Source organism: Aythya marila, assembly GCF_965140915.1.
Source record: "Aythya marila genome assembly, chromosome: 4".
Classification (NCBI taxonomy): Eukaryota; Metazoa; Chordata; class Aves; order Anseriformes; family Anatidae; genus Aythya; species Aythya marila.
Window position 1 is genome coordinate 50,229,631 of NC_139045.1, and position 17,482 is coordinate 50,247,112.

A 17,482-nucleotide genomic window follows, 5' to 3' on the forward strand; every position below is an offset into this window, starting at 1 on the left:
GGAGACATGGTGTGGCTTGAGGGATACTCAAGCTAAGACAGTTTCTCAGAAAGAAACCTCAGCCAGTTACAGCTAGGTTCATTCTGAAAGACAAACAGTAAAAAAACCTCTCAGCAAAGCTTCCCCTCCAACTGTGTTTCTAGTGAAGGATTCTGGTGAGCAACTAGTATACCAAGTGCTGACTGTCATATGGGATGGCTAAGGGCCAAAAGGTGAGGCAGACTTCTGATGTTACAGCAATTTCTTTAATAGGTAACTGCCAACAAGGGCATAGAGCTCATGCCCACTGGCCACCTGGGAAATGAACATCTCCAGCTCCTTGCTCTGCACTCTGCTTTTATTTTGATGCAAGTCAGAAGTCAACACAAGAGGCAGGAAGGAAGATGCAAGCTCCTCTGACAGACACTGTCAGACATCAAGGGAAGAGGAAAAAAAAGTAGTGGTTTCAACTTGGGCACTCTGTATACTTAATGCTCCCTTTCTGAGGTACTCGATCTCTTAATCCAACAGAAGACAGTTTCACTATCTTTAATTTAGGGCATGGTAGATATGCAATGATAAAAAACATGCCCAGAAGTGGGATCCCTGCGTTTACCCTGTCAAGCCTGGGGTTTTTTACTACTATTTCACATGCTTATGATGATGACACTCAGAAAGTCTAGTGAGCACAGGAGAAAAAAAGAATAATAAAACAATCAGCAAAGCATTATACTTTATAAATAATAGAAGATCAACAGCTGCCTTCAGCTGGTTTTGCAACTCAAATGAACTTACCAGCAAGATTTATGAAAATTCAGGAGTGACAATAAATTCAGGATCTGTAGAAAGCTACGTATTACACAAACTGAGGTTCATACAGCTTTCTGCAGGTAAACTCAGATTATAACCATCATAAGGAGTTTCCTGCGAATTACAGCATTTTCTACTTACCAAGCAAAGTTAGTTTGGTCTCAAGCCTGATGGCAGATTCAAGCAGCAGCTCCTCCCTATTGTCAATGCTGGTTTCTGCTAGAAAATGATGATTTAACCACTCTGTATATTCCTCATCGCTCATCACCTACAGAGGGAAAGAAAACACACAGGATGTACCTACATTTCATATTCAAATGTGCCTGCAAAATATCCTCAGAGCCACCTCTGCTGTCCACATACTAAACCTAGCCAGGCAGCCCAACAGTGCAGTATATGTGTGCCCCAGGGTGCCCACAGACAGGATGATATTCATAGTTTTTGATTACTTTGCCAGGCTTCACAGGTCAGGTTGCTTACCAGAAGCTTGCAGGCAGCTGTAGCTGCCTGATACATTTCCATTTAGATGGAAGGCAGGGAGGCTAAGGATCACAGTATACTCTCTACTGTTCTTTAATTGCCTCACTGACACAGCCACAGAATCACTGCACAACTATATACAGCCTGTACAGCTACATAGCCTGTGCTTCCACTTTGCGTGAGGGTTTGTAAAGAATTGTAAAGAAAACCAGGACAAGTTTCATATGAGGAGACCTGCTCAGGACTCATTAAAAAAATCAAGTCACCTTCCACCCCCAGTGTTAGAATTAGACTATTAAGCTATCTGACATCTCAAACTGACAACAGCTATGCCAACCTAACTGAACTAATTGATTTGTGTCAACTTAAAAATTCCCGCTGAAAGAATTTCAGGATAAATGAAATGTGGCAATGGGAACATCTGTTCAGAAGTTGTGAGATTTGCTCCATTGGTGCTGCCGCTCCTGTTGGTCATGGACTGTAAATGAACATTCTTGCAAACACATAAGAAAAAGTCAATACCTTTTTAGCAATGCAAAGAGTGCGCAGTCCCCTTCTGGCATAGTCATCCAAATGCTTCTGAGTTCTCTCTTTAATCTTCTTTTGTTCCATTTCTGAATTCTTAGTGCCTACAATTATTAAAAAAAAAAAAAAAAAAAACAAACAAAAAGCAAAGAAAGCAAATTAAATTTGCATTCCTAAACTAAATTTATTAGAAAATTTTGAAGGTCTAAATATGATTTAAAAACATAAAAATGTTATGATGTACTGTGACTGTATCTTTAGCAAGCAGGCAGTGTGCCTATTTGCACAAGCACTGAGGGGAACCAGTCTGGTACTGATATGTGTTTGTACACACTAGCATATCAAAACATTTTTCTAAAATAAAATGATTTTCTAAAATGAACTGGGCCACAGACAGCAAAGCAGCTTTATGTTCAATACTGTAGTGGGAGGGAGCTAAAAGGGTAGACACGGAGAGGCTTTTTAAAAAAATATCCATTATCAAGTGGACTATTCAGAGAGGCATTTGACTCATTTAATTTTGGACATGCAAAAGTTAGATTCCAAGTTTACCTTGAAAGTCAAAGTAAGGAAGAATAGCTCCAGGTGTTAAATTATGCCCCTAATAAGATGACACAGATTTTGGAGGTACTTTTTCACCCTGTGGACTGCAGAGGCTTTTTGTCTAGACCTTGTAATGGATTAGTTAAAATATGCTCTTGGAATGGGAACATTCCTCTTCCTCACTGAGATACACCATGGAACACAGAAACCAAACTCCCTCCTGCAGACTGTGAACCTTTAAAGATTGAATTTAATCATTTTCCAAACATTACAAAATCCCTTGGAACAGCTCCTGAGCTTAAATATATGTAGGCACATGTTTCTTACGTATACATGTAATACTTTTGCTTTAGTACCTTCCGTTAAAAATTCAAGACTCTTCAACTGTTCTGAAGAATGACAAATGTGAGCAAAGAATTAGAAGTTCTACAATTACCTTCAGATGCAGTTCCCAACAAATCCATCATGACTGAGTCTGCACCTTTTGTGTACACCACCACTTTGTTGGAGACTGGGTGCCGAACCACCACTGACATCCTTTTTCTCACTGAGTCAAAAGGCAGGATATGCAAGAGTTGAAATGTTAAAGATCCCAGACCTGTGAAGTCTACAGTTACTTGATCAGGAGTCCTAGACTTTAAAACACATTTATAAGCCCTAGCAGCATGAACCAAGGCAGCTTCATCTGGACTCTCAGCTTCATAACACAGTTTAGGTAAGGGAGATGACCCTTTCATAGACGACCCAGCACTGTGGTGTTCGCTGCCTGCAGCTACTTTCACGACATCTAGTTCTTCAGGTAGTTGAGGATTTTCTGGGCTGTCAGGGTTGTGAGGCTCAGCAGCCCTTTGAGCAGCTCCATCCAAAGCAGGTGAAGCAAGTTTCATTCTGAAAATAGACAGTTTGCTCACAAAGCTATTTGGGCTTTCAGATGATGACTCTTTTATGCTTGGAAGTGGGGAGGAACTTAGTCTCCGGACTGACAACCGCTGGAACATCTGCCTGATTTCCTCAAGGGATTTAATAGGCATCCTACCCAGTGAAGAATGTCTCATCTGGAACAGAAAAGAGAAAGTATACATCTTAAATTCTTCACATGTTATTTCATTAAAGAACAGTTCTTATAAAACACATATAGTTTGTAAGCAAAGTATATATATTTCTTAACAAATGTGATTTAAAATTTAGGATTATTTTGACTGCTTATATTAAAAATGGCTAGCTCAATTAAACATATTACCACATAAGTACAGAAAATAGGTTCTGTATGAGCTTCGCCTATTCAAATCACCTAACTGTAGAAATACTTCAGATCTGAAAACTGTGTGTATTCAAAGTCTGATTCCATGTAATACTTCTCTTTAAAAATGCTTAAGTAATGGAACAGGCAGTATGACATTATAACTTTTAAAAGTTGTGGCAAATGGAATTAAATACTTTAATCCTTGTTCTGAGTTGGAAAGATAGTTGTGAAGAATAAACCAACTCCATAGTCCTCACAGTAGCTAGCTACAAATAATGTTAAAATACAGTACCTTACCAATACTTTTTTTTTTGTTCATGTCTGAATTTAAAAAAGCCAGTTGCCCTCTATCAGTGTTACAAAATAATGGGTTTACTGTTATGCAAAGCACTTTGGCCACTAATAGCTTACAAATGAGGAACAAAGTGTGCATGGCTGACATTCATTTCTCATTACTGTTGAAGGGCTAAGAATGAGTTATCACCGAGAAGCACGTTATCCTTTGCCACTGAAATGAATCAAGAAATGAAAGACTGGCTTCAATTCTCTCTCAGCTGCATGCAAGTTGTAGCATGTCTCTATTCAGCATCATGGGGGCAGAGACTAGGAACATCCTTTCATCGCCTCTCCCTCAGGGAACACTGAAAACTTTTGTTCTCTTGAGCTTTGTCTTTTTCATTCCCTAACCGTGAACTCAAACCTTGTGCCATATTGCTTCTCCCAGTCCAGCTACTACTTGGAGATATTTTCCCCTGCTAACAAGTTATCCAGACATTTTATTCTAAAAAAAAAAAAAAAATATGAAAATCTCACCTGCACAGCTTTCTACACCACTCTTAAATGCAGATTGGGTAGTATATTTTTAACATAGCTGCCCAATCCACACATGCACCTGTAGGCTGCCCACTATGCTGACTTGTCTGGGAATACTAGGCTTCTTTATACATATGTGGTACTTATTTCTACACATTTTGAAAAAATCTCTAGCCATAAGTGTAGGTTGACTACATACATGGACACCAAAATCTAATTCTGCATATGCCTCAGGTTTATTTTTTTTCAAAAGACGAAGATAACACACATCGTCATATCTGATATATATGTATTTATGTATGTGTATATATATACATATATATAAATCAGAAGGCTGAGATACTCAACAACTTTTTTTGCCTCAGCCTTCACTGCAAGTGCTCTAGCCACACTGGTATCATTTAACAAGTTTAGCCAGTCCAGAGGAGGGCCACGAGGATGATGCGAGGGATGGAGCACCTCTCCTATGAAGAGGGGTTTGAGAGAGCTGTTGTTCAACCCAGAGAAAACTCCAAGGAGACCTTATTCCAGCCTTCCAGTACCTAAAGGGAGCCTACAGGAAAGATGGGAGTAACCCTTTATTAGGGAGTGTAGTCACAGGACAAGGGGTAGTGGTTTTGAATTACGAGGGTAGATTCAGATTGGATATAAGTAACTCACTCAGAGGGCGGTGAGGCACTGGAACAGGTTGCCCAGGGAAGCTGTGGATGCCCCATCCCTGAAAGTGTTCAAGGCCATGCTGGATGTGACTTTGAACAACCTGATCTAGTGGGAGTTGTCCCTGCCTGTGTTAGGGGTTGTAACTGGATGGTCTTTAAGGTCTCTTCCAACCCAAACCATTCTAGGATTCTACAATCTGTATACAGAAGAAAAATATTCAATCTAAGTTTTTCTGTATTGGAAGAAATTTGCCAGCATTTAAATGCCAGTTAATTGTTTTTTTTTCCTTTTGTAGTCAACCAAAAGGGAACTTGTTTCCTTAAAAACATGCCCATACAGATGAATATACTTTCTTACCTTCTGACGTGGCTGATTGGGGACTGAAACTACAACAGTATTACAGATTGCCAGAGCAATAAAGAAGTCAATGATGTACACTGTCTCCAAAGATAACTTGCTGATGGCATCTTCTGATTGTTGATAGGAATGAGAAGAAATCTGACTGAACTTCTCCAGCAGCTGTGTGTCTGGTACAACATCCGTTTCCTATTGATTAAACAGAACTGTCAATTAGTATATAAACCCTGGAAGTCCCAAATGATTCTTGCACATACAATTTCAGTGTTGCAATTTTTTTCTAGACTTATTTAAAAAATGCTGTATCAGAAGAAAATAATCGTTCCCCATTCCCCAGACACTAATGACAGCTGATTCAAGAAACCAATGGTAGAAGCTTTCAAATAATCTCAGTGTCTGGAGATAAAATCAGTTAAGGACAAATGAAGCTTAGATGCACATACAACTTCCTTCCTAAGTAAAGAGCCATTCCTGTCAGGTGCTGAGTTGATTATACTAGGAAATAAAGCAACACTCCGACCTTTTCACTGCCTTGTGCCATTTGTTGCAAATAGCAAACTACAGGCCTGGACAATAATCAGTAGAGATCTACTTCACAGGCACTTCAACAGAGATTAAGTAAGACCAATGCTATTTAAACACCTTCAGGTAAAGAAGCAGAGTTTTTAATCCTGGTAATTTCCATTAAGTACAATGGGATAAGTACTGGTTATCTAGGTATTTCTTATTAAAATCAAAACAAAATCCTGACACTTCTTAAGGCAAAAGAACAAACTGTTATTGAAGATGAAACTGGTCATTTTAGCTGGAGTGATCACGGAATCACACCAACAAGAATCAAAGCATACATCTTTGTAACCCAATGAACATCTGCAATGTCAGCTGTAAACAGGGGATCGCAGCCAAGCAATCACTGGAGCTCTCATTTTGATGGAAGATAAAGGATCCCCTATATGACAAGGACTTTGTTCAAACAGAGGTAAAAAAAATGTTCCTTCGTGAGTTTCTTCAGAAATTTAGTATTAAAACCAACAACTTTTACTTACAATGCGGCTGCTGAAAGCAACATGTCCTGCATGGGGAACATCACTTGCTGAATTTTCCCTTCCTGCCGCAGGGTAACTACCAGGTAACTGATCCAAATACTTTTTGTTCAAAGATTCATTCACAGCTCTGTAGCTGTGACCCCTTCTTTTTGACATATGGTTCAAGGAAGCATATTGGGCATCAGCTGAATCCTCATCTTCTGAATCCATCTCTTGATAAGACTCCAACCTCTTTGCTATAGAAATGGAAAGAAAATCATTGTTCCATGAGCAAAAAGGAATTTGTCTAAAACACTGTCTGGAGGCTCCTTAAATAAAACTTGATTTTAAAATAAGCCATTTAGTACATAGTTGAGAATAATCCACCATTTATTAAAAATCAAACCATAGTATCATACTGACTTGCTGTTTGGGACACTACACATCAAGAGAGACAGTGTACTGGAGAGAATTCAGAAAAGGAAGCAAGAGTGGTCATGGTTTTAGATACACTGTGCTACATGGAAATACCAGAGTAATCTGGAGTTACATAGCCTCCAGAAGGAAACATTGAAGGGAACCAAACAGTAGTTTCCAAGTACATAAAGTGCAATTGCACAGAGAAAGGAAATAGCTTATCTTCTGTGCATACTGTGAGCAACAGAAGACACAATGGGCCTAAATTATGGCAAGGCAAACTCAGATTAGACAGCAGTAAAACTTTGTTAGGGATGTGAAACAATCAAACAGAATGCCTGAGAAAGTAATGAATTGGCCATGACTGGAAGTCTTGAAGACACATTAAAAAAAGTTCAAAAAGAATGGTAACAACACGTCTGTACAGACAGGTTTGGACACCACACAACCACTTATACTCCCAGAGAAGCATGCACTTCTGTCTGAAGTAACAAATGTGGCACTGCTTATAACATTGCACTGCTCTGCTGCCAAGGTCTAAAGGCATGTGTTACTTTAGATGGAACATCACATGTGGGCACCTATATGGAGGATTATACCACACCATAGTCATTGCTGTTGTGTGCTTCCCTCATGTGCATCCCTTTATCCTGGACAACACAGATATAAACACAGAAATATTTCTACAGACTAAGTGATTTGTATGCAAAAGGCTGCACTGTCTTGCAGTGCAACTCGTACCGCATGTAAAAGGAGCCTTGCAAATGGCAGCTTTGTGCAACCAAACAAGTGTGGATCAGAGCTAAATGCAGGACCTTCAACATTTTGCGGAATGATTCTCAGGGCACATAATTTCTAGACTGGTTAGGAAGAAGCACATGCTTCATTTCCAGGTAAAAGCCAAGGTACAACAGGAAATAATTATGAACATAATTATAAACACTCTGGTATTTTTGGAAGATAACTGAAGTCAACTCCTAGGGGAAGTTTCTGGTAGACATCCCATGGCACAATGAGACCTACATCAGCCACAGCTAAATCATTCTCACTAGTCTTTGATTTATCTCTTCTGAAACACTTTTTGTTCTTTTAGGAAATGCTCTGAAAATATACTTTTTTTATTTAAGTTATTCATTCACCAAGTTTGAAACTTAAGGACTTTTCTTCTCACTTTGCTCTTGTCATCCCTCCCAGTATAATTATGCAAAGCCAAAGAAGCATCAGGACAATCACACCACATAATTTTCAAAATACACGAGGAAATTATTAAAATGATTTGTAATCATCTGTTCCTGTGCCAATGAACAAAAGAAGGACTGAAGTGATTCACTGTGGTGGCCAGCAGGGTGTGCCTTTTGCTTGCAGAAAGTAAGCAGTTCCATCTGGCAGCAAAACCACAGGGGGAAGGTTAATACACAGTTGTGATTCATGTGCCCACCTGTCAGCACTTCATCTTTGATCTCATAAAGGATCCTTGCATTACCCACCCGTGAAAGAGCACGTCTGCAGTCACTAATACTTACATACAGTAATGGTAATAAAATCTGTGTTTTTGTCTAGTTAATAAAACATGTAATTGAATAAAATACTTTATGTAACTCTGGATAGCTTTCTCCTGTGTCTGGAGCTGAATATTCTCCTGGCTCCCAGAAAGCTTCAAAAGTAGGCTTCCATGAAACATGTATTGAGGGATATTAAGATATTAGACAATGAGGCAGCAACTATCCATTAATGCTGCTTTTTGACTTTTGGGATAAAACAGGTTTGTAAAAATCTAAGTAAGAATACAACATTCATTATTTTTGATGGAAGTACTTACTTTTGTAGCCTTAACATGCCCATGCACACACATCTGCTTAACTTGTACTTTAATATTATTGTTAAAGCTTCGTCTTCAGCGTGTATTTACTTGGGTTACTGTACCCTCAAAGTAAACAGCATGTTAAACCAGAGCTTTAAAATATAATACATAAAGCTGGTATACTGCTATAGCACTGAACAGGATGTTTGAACCCTAAAAAATTGGTCAAGCATAGGCATTCTTGTTTAAAAGAAAGAGGAAAGTCTAGATGGGCATTTTTCCAGTGGTCTGTTTCCGAATATTGCAAGAAGAGAACCAAAATGCCATCGGAATGATTTTCTCTAGATCAAGTAAGGAGAATTTGTTTTTATGGTATCAAATATGCTCAAATGTAGCTATCTGCAAAGCAGCACCTTATATATGCCTTCATGCCTCTTAGAACACTGTATATGAAATGATCCAAACCATGGGGAAAGATGCAAGTAGGACCTGTCTAAATTCACACCTTCCGTGAGTACATACTGCCACACAGATTTCACCTGACCTTGTCAAAACTTTTAGCTTCTCTGAGAACAGAAAAAGGACATGTAATGAGCATGGGTTTAGTATCTTACCATTTTCTTCATGGCAATACTCCTGTCCTGCAATGCTGCATCGCCGAAAAACCATCTTATTTTCAGTGAGTGTTCCAGTCTTATCAGAGAAGATATACTGAATTTGGCCAAGGTCTTCAGCAATATTCAGTGATCGACACTGAATCGTAGAGTCTGTTTTCTCATGGTAAAAATCAATGTCATTCTGTATTAAATAAATTTGTCCCAACTTGACAATCTCAATTGAAACATAGAGAGAAATTGGGATCAAGACCTACCAAAACAAAACAAGGGGATTAAATGAAAGCAACTTCTTTGGCTCGTTACAAACATGAAGTAATTCTATGGAAGCCAGAGAGTTACTTCAAGGATATATGTGAGATCAGGATATGGCCCATGCTCAAAGCCAACAAAAGTTACCTGTAATAAAATGATCATTGTCCAGAACATGTTGAACCCTGCTAATGCTGGAGGAATCAATTTCCCATCTGGATCAGGGATGTTAAAAAAAGGTATTTCTGAGTACCTACTTAACCAAATTCCATGGCCTTGAAAACAAGAACAAGATAATGTGAATCACTTATGTAGACTGTACCACAGTTCAGGGTCATGGTGTTAGCTGTTATACTCTGCAGTTCTTTCTAAGCTTCTAAACTACTATTTTCTCTTTTCCTTTTTTTTCTCAACAGGAACCCCATTAAAATGGATTAAGTGCACACATGAATAAAGGCTTTACTTCCTTGGTGTCAATAGTACATCTATACAGTATGTCCCAGAACTCAGAAAATACTAACTATAGTTCACAAACTTTTTTTTTTTAATACTCTAACAATTAAATGTCTCATCTTAGCTTGTTCAGGTTTCAGTTAACCTCTGAAAAGCATGTCATCAAGCCACTCTGTCCAGTTTATAGCCTTGGGAGATAAAAACTGACCCAGAAGAGATCACAAGCTTAGTTTCTTATCATAAACTCAAAACTCAGCTATAAAAGCAACTTCATCTAACACGTTTTGAGATGCCAGACATGTTTATTAAGTGTAGCCTGATTTTTTTTTTTAAACACCTTTTCGATTTATCATAAAATTTAGTCTGTTCAAATGTCAGCACTCAAGCTCACTGTTTAATGAATACATAAAATACGAACCCTTATAACTACTCAAACTCAGCCTCTCCCTGCAATACTGTACATGCATCTCATTTTACCTGAGCAATCCTAACACAAAGTATGAGTTTTACAGAACAATTAATGAGCAAAAAAAGAAAACAAATTGGAGAAATGGGTTCCAGACCTAGCACAAGGAACATATCACTTGACCATACTCCAGATTAAACATGACAACATGAACTAAAACTTGGCAGAACCCCCAGATGATGCAGAATTAGATATAAGTGAAGGCAATTTCTGAAATGGGCTATTAAAATGAAACAGCCCCAAAATAAAACACTTTTTTTGTGTAGGCTGAGAGGAGAAGACAGCAGGATGCCGCAGATTCTCACTTACCTACTGCACCAGTTAAACACATTAAAATTAGAAGCAGAACACACCAAAGAATATCAGAATTCACTTTTCTTTCCAATTTACTGCGCTTGTAGTGAGGTCCACTGTTATTCAGCATGGCTTTGGTTTCATGACCTGTAACCACAACAAACGTTGAAATTCTCTGTTAGCAGGTATTAGAACCAAAATTCCTTTAAATTTCTAAAGCTCTGGGAAACTGGACATTTCTGTTAACTAATACGTGAAAAGAGGTTATAAATATGACTCAACGAACTGCTCCTACAGTAATTCTGTCCTACAATACTTCCACCCTAATGAAAACTGAACAAGCTAAACCAAAATTTCTCAGCTATGTTATCCTTTATATTGTCAATAATATTCCTTCCTAGAGAAACAAACCTATTCTTGAAAATTTCTATACTATTTCTAATATTTTCCACGAAACTCTGCACCTGCATCACTATTATCTAGCAGAGTAAATCACATTGTCTAGTCATAAAACATCTTCCCTTTGATATGGAGTATTAAAGAACAGCATTAACTTCAATTTTGGACCAGTAAAAATCCCAAGAAAGGTAAGTATCTGCATGCCCATTTCAAAACCTGGATTTGCCATTGCAGTTAACAGTTGAGGACAAGGACATGAAACAGAGCTTGCCTCCCATGAATAATCAGACATATCAACCTTTGCATTTTTAAAATAGAAACAAACTTAATTCAGACATGCATTCTTAAATGCTTCTAGCTACAGTTGCCTTCTGCTGGATTCATGCTTTCAATCTGCTACCTTGCCTTTGTGCGATGCTATTTCTTAAGGCACATAATTCCATCTTGTTTGCACTGCAATATGTGAAAGCCAGGGTGGTCACTCACCTGCATATACCACAATGCCTACAACAGCTTCTGTGTTTCTTACTGTGCATCCTCGGAGCAGTAAGTTCTCCTTGCTGAGGCCCACTCTATCCTTGTTTGAATGTTCACTGGAAAAAAAAAGAAAAAAAGCACATTTTTCATTACTCCATCTGTAGGACTCCAGCAATTACCAGTCAGGTTTTGAAAAAGCATTAGGGAACAGATCACCTGGAGAAGTGACCAGTCACTGACTACCTTTCTGACACTTCTCATTGGACTTTTCAAAAGAAGTGGGTAACATGAATCCAGATCACCTTTGAAAATCTAAGTATGTAAGCACTGTATTAAAATTTCCATGTTTTTACAAGCCTGACATTTGCCAGATAGCATATGGGAAGTAGGCAACACTGCTGAAATGACCTTGGGACAAACACTAAGTGTGAAAGCAAATAACTTCTATTTGAATTACCAACGTGAGAAAAAAAATCAAACAAAATTTGAAATCCCATTTTAAAAGTGCTGTGAGCATTTTAACCCCTGTGGCAGATTTCCAATGCAGGTATGCCCACTTTTTGTCAAGGTTTTTCCTCACAGACTAAGATTTTTATATAGCTCTTTTTCTTTTCATATTTCTAACATTTAATTGCCCATGGCGAAAAATGTAGACATTATACCTCTCAAAAACTGAAAGTCAGCCATTCCACGGAATATAATTGTTTTCTTACTGCCTACACAAAAAAATCACAGACCTATGAGAAGAGAAGAGACATATGGCAATACTGCTCAAAAGGAATTTGATCAAATCACTGGGGATTACACAAAACACATCACAGTAGGAGAGGAAGCCAGTTCTTCTCATTTCCAATCCTGAGCAAAGAAGCTTGGCCAGTCAGGCCACAGTCTAGACTGAATACTATACAGATATGACATGTCATTAAAAGCAGACTTAGGACAGACATTTCAAATATGGAATACAGAACTGCAAAACAGCCTGAACTAAGATGTTGACAATATTTAATATGAAATAGAAAGCACTAGTGCTTTTTTCCAGTTTACAATCAGCTGTTCAGAGCCCTACTGGAGCAGTGCCTGCCAGGCTGCACTCAGAAATGTAGTGGTGCAAACAGACTTCTATGCATATTGTCATTATTTTTTGAAGTAAACATTACAAGTTTTCTGAAAATTAGTGAGAGCACCAAAGCAAATTACATTTGTTTAAAGAGCCACCAAGCCTACTTACACAAAGCCTCGGAAGCGACTGAGGTCATCGTTTGGACTTTCACATTCTATTCTACTGGAAAATTTTTCTGGATCAATTTCAGAGACCTGAAGTTATTTGAGAAAAAAAGAAAAAAAAAAAAAAGAGAGAACTCAGACCACATGTGATGGAACTTAAAATTCACAGGTTCAGATATCACCATTTAACAGTTTAGTTTCTGTATTTTAAGTAGCTGATTATGTGAATGATCTGCAACCCAGGTATATCAGACTTAAGCAGCATAGAAAGACTTTCTAGCAAATGTCAAACCCTGGCAAGTATCAGCTGAGATGCTGATATCTTAGGAACACCACAGAGAAGGAAATGGGTGGAAGAGTGAGGAAGCAGCAAAAAAATGCGCTAAGAACATCTGAAAAGCAGAGATTTCCACATTTTTTTTCCATGATGAAGAAAAAGTCACTGTCTTCTAAGAATTGCTTCCAAAGAGCTGCTGCTTCTGATAACATGACTAGGACGCTACCTGTACTAACACAAAAAAGCAGGTAGAACTTCTTAATGATGATTAAACCTTACCAGAACTGAAGAAAGGGCTGTTATGGAAGACTAGAAGCTTATGCTGTGAATGAAAAGCAGGTGAACTCTTTAGTGAAGAGAAAGGCCAAGTGACACACATTTTCTTATTAATAATGAAACCTGACAAGAAATGAATGAAAAACCAAAAGACCAGGTCTTCAAAATTACCTGCAATTGCACTTGTAATTAATGGACTATGAGTACAGTCAGGACACATGGAAATCTAGCCTCTAGTGTAACAAAGTTGTTTCCAAGCTGAGTACCTCCCACTGACTCTTTGGGAATTCATTGCTTCTGCTCTTTAGAAAAAAAGAATGACCAATTTTAAGGTGCCAAACTCCAAGGAAAAGTCTGTAATTCACAGGTTTAATTGAAAACATCGTCTACATAGTTACAGGTCTCTGAGATGACTCCACCTCCACAGCTGGGTGATTTCACGTTGGGACAATAACAACTGTGAGGAAGAGACCCAGCCTCCTAAGTTGAATTTGAAACTCAGAAGTCATATTGTCGTTAGCACATACTTTGTTGTTTTGATTCAAAAATTCTGCTATATTTTGCTGTATTGATTTCCTGCACTGTCAGGAAAATCAGTATGAATGTAGCCTTAGACAGATACCTAGAGACTCTGTAAATTTTATTATTATCTATGAAAGATCACTCTGTCTTCACTGATCTTTCTTATGTTTATCTGTACAGGAAATACAAAATGTCTGTAGTATGTTACAACAGGTTTTTTTTTGTTTTTTTTTTTTGGGGGGGAGGTCAAACAATTCTTAATACCAGTGAAGCTGCTGGTAGCAGCTTCTTGCAATATACCATGAAACAGCAACCCTAGAACCTCAGGGCGTAACTTATAGATGGCACTGGATTTATGCCTACACTCTGCCAGTATAAAACAGAGGTGAATAAAACTACACCCAAAAGGAGACATATTGGTATGGGCACTCAAATCTTCCCAGACTATAAGAAAAGTATGGTCTATATTTTTTTCATTATAATCTTTTCATCAACTAGTGCAAGTAGAAAATGTTGTGCCTTATTTCATGAGACACTTTCTTATGCTTCCTGGCACAAAAGAGAAGCCTTTTTATGGCAGAAGAAATGTTACTTGGATTTTGCATAAAGGTCCCTAAAGCAGCATCAAAAAGAAAGGGGACAATAAAGACAAGAACTGAGTAAGGTAGCTTTAAATGAATGTCCCTGCAATAGACTGTCTCACCGGAAAAAGGAGAAAGGCAACTTCCCAACGCTAGGTTTGCTGCTTTGGCTGTGAAGTACTCCTGACAAACTGTATGGCTTTACAATACAGCATAGGAATGTGGTGTATAACTAAGGTAAAAAAGGAGAACTGGCAAATTCTTTTATCAACTTGGCTTTCTTAGGCTGCCTAGAAAAAAAGGACAGCACTTTCCTCTCCATTAGCTATGAGGATGCTGCTAGGACTGGGTTCAGTCATTGAACATGTAAGAAGGAACCGAACAGTGAAGTCCTGTGACCTCTCTTACAACATAAGAGGAAACACTCACTGCTCACAGTGATTTAACAGATTAGCTTCCTCACCCCAGTGAATCTGCGCATGGTTCACCTAACCATACAAGGTGTGGAGGAAAATGGAGATTAATCCCTTCTTAAAGCATTAAGAAGAAACATTTGAGTGCACTGAATACAACAGAGCAATGTGTTTGTTCACTAAATAACTCATTATCCTTAGGGAACAGGTCCTCAGTTGTTTTGTGTATTTCTCTAGGAAAGCCAAGATGCTTGGAGACACTGTTCTGTGCCTTGTTACCTACCAGCTGTTACCTATGAAGCCCCTTGGGTTATCTTCGTGATTTCTTTCCTATTGTCAATGAAGCATTTCCAGAAAAATAAATAAATAAATAATGCTATTCTAAATTGCCAAAACTTAAAAAAAGGCAAAAAAGCACATATCCACTAATTTCTCATCACTACATGGTCTGTAGAAACTCTAAGAGTTGGTGATGCTCAGTCTTGAAAGGGAGAGATGAGCTAGTCAATACTGTTCACAGTAGGCTTGTAGCAGAAAAATTAGAAGAGTTCCAAAGGTTTTATAAATCCTAGAAAGACTAGGACTGAAGCTAAAAATACATTTGGAAATACAGTAAAAAAGAATATACCCATCCCTCTCTGTAGGTCTTTATGTGGCACAGAACTCCCTTTCAAAAAGTTCTAATTTCACATCCATTAAATGACATACACCATAAATAACTACTTGACATTTACCAGAATAGTTATTTTTACTGTCTTGCATCACTTGAAATTGGGCCCTCTTTCTCTGGAATAAGTGAGCAGAAAAGTATTTGCTCCAAATAACTCAACAAACAAATTAAAACTATGTTACCTGCTTATTTTGTTTTCAGATGGGGATTGATGAGCACTATACAATCTAGAGGGCTGTTTTGTTTAGTTGGCTGTCTGTCATGTCAACTTGCTTAAGCCACTAGAAATGCACAATTATCACCTGCTCTGAATATCCTCTCACCACCTGCCTCTGCTTTAGATTGGTTTCTCCATCAAGGCTTGCAGTTTCAATGTAACAGATCCCATCCAGGTCACTAGAATATAACAGCACCATGTCAGCAGGAATGATTTCATTACGTGAAAGACGGATGAAGTCCCCAACGTTGACATTTTTCCAGCATTCATCTATGTATTTCTTCTCTTTCCTGAAATGCATATCAAATTTTAATTAATTGTTTTCATAAACTCTAACTGAAAGCTCAGAGAAAATGACTCTCATTGTTAAATTACGCTTTCAAGTCATTAAAAACTCTGATGAGATGGTCTATCATGTCAAGGTGAATATAATTACAAAGACTCAGCTCTGAGGTCCCAGCCCTGTTTTGCTGGGAATTAATTCCAGTCCCCCTCCCAGAATTATTTTAGCTCTATTCAAAATTCAGCCCACTTGCTTCCTATATTTTAATTATTCCAATATTTATCAGTAAACAAAGGATATTCAGCAACCACTTCACCAATGCTCTGAACATAAATATTTTTATTTATAGGTTTTTATATATATTTATATATATATATAATATATTTTATATATTTTTTCTATTATTATTGAACACAAGGTACGAAGACCCTATCACACTCAGAGAAGTCAGAAAGACTTCAGGCCCCTCAGACTAACCCTAGAGCTATGTTTAAAGGGAGGAGCATGTTCTCCACAATTTATCAGTCAACCAGACTGGAGAATAGTCCAGGCTGCGCCAGGGCTGTCTTTCAGGTTGTGCTTCCTTTCCTGAATCTCATTCTGACCTACCTAGCTGAGAAGTACAGTCACACCAGGGAGCTGGGATGTGCACCTAGCTTCCATGGTACACACATAAGCTAACAAGCTGCGTAATACGGCAATTTCTTATGGACTGGCACTGACCTATCAGCTTTAATCGAAGTGCTAGCTATGTAAAATGCTTCTGACCCTTCTAATAACAGAGAAAGTATCAGTAAAATATTCCCTCTGTCAAGCTTTGCATCCATACCTTTCAGACCTGCACTATCTGACAGTATCCTTTCAAAATGCTTTTCTACAAAGCGATGACACAAAGTCCACATAATCAACCAGTATATTGATTACAATATCTCTAGTGAAGATAAGGTGGAGGTTGGCATATTGTTTTCCAAGTGCAAGCAAAGCAAAACCAGGAAGCAACAAAAGCCGATTTAAAATTAAACCAATATAAGCCAAATATCTGCTTCTCCTCAAGATGTTCATTTCTTATTTTCTACACATATTAAAAACTGGCACAATAGAAAGCATGTAAAACTTAATTAAAGCTACAGCAATGACTATCAGAAGATGGATGAATTTAAAAACACTCAATTAACTTTTCATACAAATACACTGCCTTGAAGACAAGGAAAAAAAAGAAGGAAAGATTTCTAAAGTAAATTAACAAAAACCAACCAAACAAATAAACAAAACCCCAATAATCTAAGAATAAAAGTAAAGAGGAAAAAGGAAGGGAGACTTGTAGAATGGGATGTGATTCATAGTTACTGAAGCTATAACTTAAGTTTTGATCAAACTGAGCCTGGTTTTATGTTCCCTCTGTAATTACTTG

The 17,482-nt window shown here is 38.0% G+C and overlaps 1 protein-coding gene across 3 annotated transcripts in view; it reads right to left on the reverse strand.

The window, feature by feature from the left end:
- The window catches only part of ATP10D (ATPase phospholipid transporting 10D (putative)), a 45,981-nt gene that overhangs the window by 15,404 nt on the left and 13,095 nt on the right, over nt 1–17,482 (reverse strand). For 2 of the 3 annotated variants that reach the window (XM_082760356.1, XM_082760354.1), the window contains exons 4-14: nt 15,874–16,078; nt 12,837–12,922; nt 11,618–11,724; nt 10,748–10,879; nt 9,667–9,794; nt 9,268–9,520; nt 6,457–6,692; nt 5,411–5,599; nt 2,774–3,392; nt 1,792–1,898; nt 931–1,057 (exon numbers count right to left, since the gene is read on the reverse strand). In XM_082760356.1, coding sequence (XP_082616482.1) covers nt 931–1,057; nt 1,792–1,898; nt 2,774–3,392; nt 5,411–5,599; nt 6,457–6,692; nt 9,268–9,520; nt 9,667–9,794; nt 10,748–10,879; nt 11,618–11,724; nt 12,837–12,922; nt 15,874–16,078 — 2,189 coding nt within the window. The remainder of the gene's footprint in view (nt 1–930; nt 1,058–1,791; nt 1,899–2,773; nt 3,393–5,410; nt 5,600–6,456; nt 6,693–9,267; nt 9,521–9,666; nt 9,795–10,747; nt 10,880–11,617; nt 11,725–12,836; nt 12,923–15,873; nt 16,079–17,482) is intronic. The other variant, XM_082760355.1, reaches the window with a different exon arrangement.